Raw genomic sequence first — 4,516 nt, forward strand, 5'->3', positions numbered from 1 at the left:
ATCCCTCCATGATCATCTGGGTTTCTCCATTGAGCTTACAAACCTTTTTAAATGTATCTCTGTCCATTCCGTGATTTATAGACTGAATGATTTGAGATAAATCTTTATCGTTTAATTCAAATAATAAAAAACAATTTGCATTTTTTCTAATGAACATAGAATCCATCCCATAAAAAGATTGGGATTGGTATATGCAGTGACAGTTGTGATGTCTTCCTTTGGTGAAGAATTATTGTTGAACAGTTTGATTTCTTTGCGCTACGCAGTCGTCAAACAATATTAAGTTCTTTCGATTGCTATCAATATTAGACAAGTCTAGATCATGAACATTTTTCGTAAGAAAAACTTTTATATCCGTTGGATTGAAAGATGGATTCTTTGATTTAATGAAGTTTTCTATGATATCTTTTATTTCCACTTCTTCTTCGTTTTCCTCGTAATATTGAAATATGTCTTGAACGTCTTTCTTTGGTAAATATTCCAAAGCTTTGAGGAATTGATAATACGATTGCTCTGGTGTTGTTGTGTAGATATACAGAGAATCGAAATCTAAAAGGTTTGGTGTTGTCAACATGTTAAAAGTGAGATGAGTTTTCCCAGAACCTGAACTACCGCATATACACATGAGCATTGGGTTTATTAGGAAATATTTCTGAATGATTAAATTTTTTGCCCATTTTTATTTATTACATTTTCGTACCAAAAATCACCCCGTTGCCTTTATACTTTGAAAGGAAGATTCCCTCGCCCGAATGTATGTTTTTAAAAAATATGGCGTTGCCCATGTGTTTGACCTTCATTTCTCCGGTGTCGATTTTATCTATTAATTTGCTTAATCCCTCTTTAACGGTTTTCTTGGTTTCTTCGCCAAATCTTTGTCCGAATTCTTTAACCGTCCCTAATATATCTCCTACTCCCGAACCTCCTCGTGCTTCTCTTTCCATTGCCAAATTGTGTCTACGTGCTTCGGCGTTTGCAGCGGCTTCAGCTTTCTTATCGTTGACAGCTTTGGCTATCCCAGCAGCTCCACCAGCAGTTGCACCGGCTGCAGCTAAACCAGCAAAGATTAAAGGTAAGAAAGGTAAAAATCCACCTTTTTTAGTTAAATTCTCATCAATTCTTTCCAAGTCTATATCGTATCTGACTTTGCAATGTTTGTATTTATCGATAATCTTTTGGGTTATTGGCACTTTTTTACCGTTGTAAGTTATTAGAGTCGGTGAATTCGTTTCCATAGCTTCTATTATTTTCATAACTAAAGTTTCTGGTTTCATTTTTAAAGGGTGTTTTTTTATTCAATTCTTATCATTCTTCTACCTGATATTTTAATCAAATGTTTTGCTTCTTCCAGCAATAAACAGTAGCCGGTCACATCTCCTTGTGTTTTATCGATGTGAATATTTATGTTTACCCCTGTTTTGAAAAGATCTTCTTGATGAGCTGACAGATCGAAACAAAAGATTGGATGATTGAGTGAAAAATCTGTGTATTCAAACTGAGGCGTATTTCCAAACAATTCGCACATGTTTTTATAGTTTCTGTACAATTCGTTGTAATCTTTTTTGGAAGGATCAATTGTCAAAGGTTGATTGGGATAATTATCGTTATTCAATCTGACTTGAACTTTGCGAATGGTGGGATCTTGAGTATGGTTCAATGCCACTCTGAAAATGTTGTTGTTGTTTGTCTGAGAGTCTGGCAAGTTTTTGAAACCGACCATTAGATATCTCGCTGGTTTGACGGTGTTGGTAATTGGCCACGTGGTGGATTCTCCCGTTAAAGTCATGCTACCTACCGTGTTACGACGAAGAAAAGCAATTTCGATGTCTTTGGTTAAAGAGTTGAATATTCTCGTTTCCACTTCTACGGAAGGAGTGATTACCGGTATGTAAAGTTGGATATTCGTTATTTCCAATTTTGCGTCAGAGTTGTTTTCACCAAAGAATATCTTGTTGTCGTTGATTTCTCTTTGCAAATGAATTTTATACGGTAAACCTATGGAAACCTTTCTGTGTTCCAAGAGACCAAATAAAGGATACAACTTCCAATTTACGTAATTACCCCATCTGTTGTTCTCGACAACGTTGTTGTATTGAAGCGCTCGTTTTTCAAATCCGTGATTTACTCCGCGAGTCACTCTTTCCAGTGTGTTTCTAGCAACTACCCTTATCCTAGCAAGGTCTGCGTCATTTGCTACAGTTCTAACCGTTCTTTTAAAACTTCTCCGTCACCGACATCGTAGTTTTTGGGATACAGAACCGTTTTCAACATTGTGTCAAACTCGCCGGGGTGTTTTATGGTCTCTATCGGATTTGAACCAGCTTCCAAAACCATTTCGCTGAATAAAGACGGAAAGAAGTTGTTTTCTTAAGTCGTGTTGGTTTGTGGAATTCGATTCTGAGCAGCGTCTTTGATTTTGAAATCGCATCGGAAATGGGCATCGGAAAGCAGCAACCAATTGGACAACGAATTAATTTCAAAGGTAACTCTTCCTCCGTCGTTTATTTGGGTCTTTGTCCCTACCGATGGTGAGATGATTACGTAATCCTCTTTCTTTTTGTTGAACGAATATTGAATCGGATCATTTAATTGAAAGATTGGATCCAATCTGTAATTTTTGCTTGCCATTTTTATCCAATGATTTTAAACCCTTTTCCTTGTTTTTCTAGGGCTTGTCGTTCTAGTCTCTTGTTTCTTAGTTCTCTTATTAGCTGCAGTTCTTTAAGTTCGTCAGATTTTTTCACTGCATCGCTTATATTTACTCCTGCTTTTGCCACAGATCAAAGAGCTTGCGCTTCTGAGGAAAGGAGGGGTTTGTTGTTTGATACAAAATTGGCCACTTTGGGGATGAGAGCTGTTAGCGCAGAGAAGAAACCGTCTCCTTCGAATTTTTTTTGTTCGTGTTTTAAAATTAAAGACATTTTTAATGCGGTTATTTATTACTGTATTATTTTTAGTGATTATTGTCTGTGTAATTTATATGGAGTCTGTTATAATACAGTTTGGGGAGTCTGTTATAGTACAGTTTGGGGAGTCTGTTATAATACATTTTAACAGTTGTGTCTTTTCGGATATGATGCATTGAAAAAGCTGCGCATGCGCAGAAGTGAAATGCGTCATATCCGAAAAGACATATACTACTGCATTGAAATTATCTCGATTATCTTTCCATCTATTTCAATTTGACCATTAAATGTTGAAAATTTATCAGCTGATAAGATTGGTAAATGGCACGTTTTCTATGAATGTTTCATCGTCTATAATTTCAATGTTATTCATATTTTTTATATATGTTTCTTTCATTATCTATTTTTTAACTTTTATTGCTGATATTTCCGTATCAAATTTATCTAAAATTTCATTGAATTCTTCTAATTCTTCAATGGTTATGTTCTTATCTTCTCATGATCTTTCGAAAAACATAAATAATTTATTAAGATATGTATTTAAAATTTCTCTTTTCGTTTTTATAATAAGATTGCTGTTTGGATGTATAACCTATAGCAATCAAGCCACAAGATGAAGTTCGAATAGCAGTTATTGTGGCTAATACAGTTGGGACAAGTACTGGAACCATTAATCCACCAGTTATGGCTATTGCAAGTGTTGTTCCTACTGTTAGAACTACAATCAGTGCTTTGAAAACAGAATCAATTCTACTCCATCTTCTCTGACATTTAATATACTGTTTTAGTTTTACTGAAAATTTTGTTTTTTCAATGGAGATTTTAATGTAAAACTGGCATACATATACATTTTCATCTTTTATTACTGGTATTAAAAAGTTTCTATGAAATTGAGTTTTATGAACATCAACAGAGGTGAAAAGATTATTATTAACAAAATATAGTTTTACATATTCAAAGTCTGTTGATGTTCGTAAATACTCATAAAACTGTGTTTCTTCATCTTGTGGTTCGTGATTTCTAATGATGTTCGCTGATGGTTGAGTTTCCGTCTCCAATATCATATCAAAATCACTCAATCCAAGAATATCATTTTGTCATCTGGTATGATTGACATTCTAAAAGCATCTATATAGTCTCCATTTGTATTAAATTCATACAAGTGATCAAGCTTGCCGTTTTTGTCGTTGCTTGGTAATTCTTGACCTTCTTGGATTTTATTTTTGTTGATAAATTGAAAAACTTTACGAGTGTTAAAAAACACACTATATGATTTTTGTTTGAAGAATATTGAATCGATCTTTACTTTCATGGGAAAAATAATTTCAATTAGAGTTCTGCCTCGGAAAAAAAGTGATTGTGCATCAAATATGCCTGAAGGATATCCGCCTGGCTCAGAAGATAGTTTTATTATTGCTGTAAATCCATATTTTTTAAAGTCATAAGTGTTGTAATCTATTCCGAATTTATTTCCAGCAAATGGAAGACTAAAATAATATGATTGACTTTTTCCTTGAGATGGTTTTCTAATGTGGTTATATTTTTTTCCTGTTTCAAAACTTCATTATTATTAATAGCTATCTGTTTTTAAGAAACAACAGTTTTTATGG

General features: G+C 34.0%; 2 protein-coding genes across 2 annotated transcripts in view; one reads left to right on the forward strand and one right to left on the reverse strand.

The window, feature by feature from the left end:
• LOTGIDRAFT_176241 (hypothetical protein) overlaps positions 1–553 on the forward strand; it is a gene marked incomplete at both ends in the record, with an annotated part of 3,689 nt that extends 3,136 nt beyond the window's left edge. Inside the window, one exon of the mRNA XM_009067664.1 lies at positions 531–553. Within this exon, the coding sequence (XP_009065912.1) occupies positions 531–553 (23 nt within the window). The remainder of the gene's footprint in view (positions 1–530) is intronic.
• Positions 554–686: 133 nt separating this feature from the next.
• On the reverse strand, positions 687–1,274 carry LOTGIDRAFT_176242 (hypothetical protein; the record flags this gene model as incomplete). Its single annotated transcript, XM_009067665.1, has 1 exon — positions 687–1,274. One exon carries the CDS (start codon positions 1,272–1,274, stop codon positions 687–689), a length of 588 nt encoding a protein of 195 aa, XP_009065913.1.
• Between the last annotated feature and the right edge of the window lie 3,242 nt (positions 1,275–4,516).

Source organism: Lottia gigantea (assembly GCF_000327385.1).
Source record: "Lottia gigantea unplaced genomic scaffold LOTGIsca_848, whole genome shotgun sequence".
NCBI lineage: Eukaryota > Metazoa > Mollusca > Gastropoda > Lottiidae > Lottia > Lottia gigantea.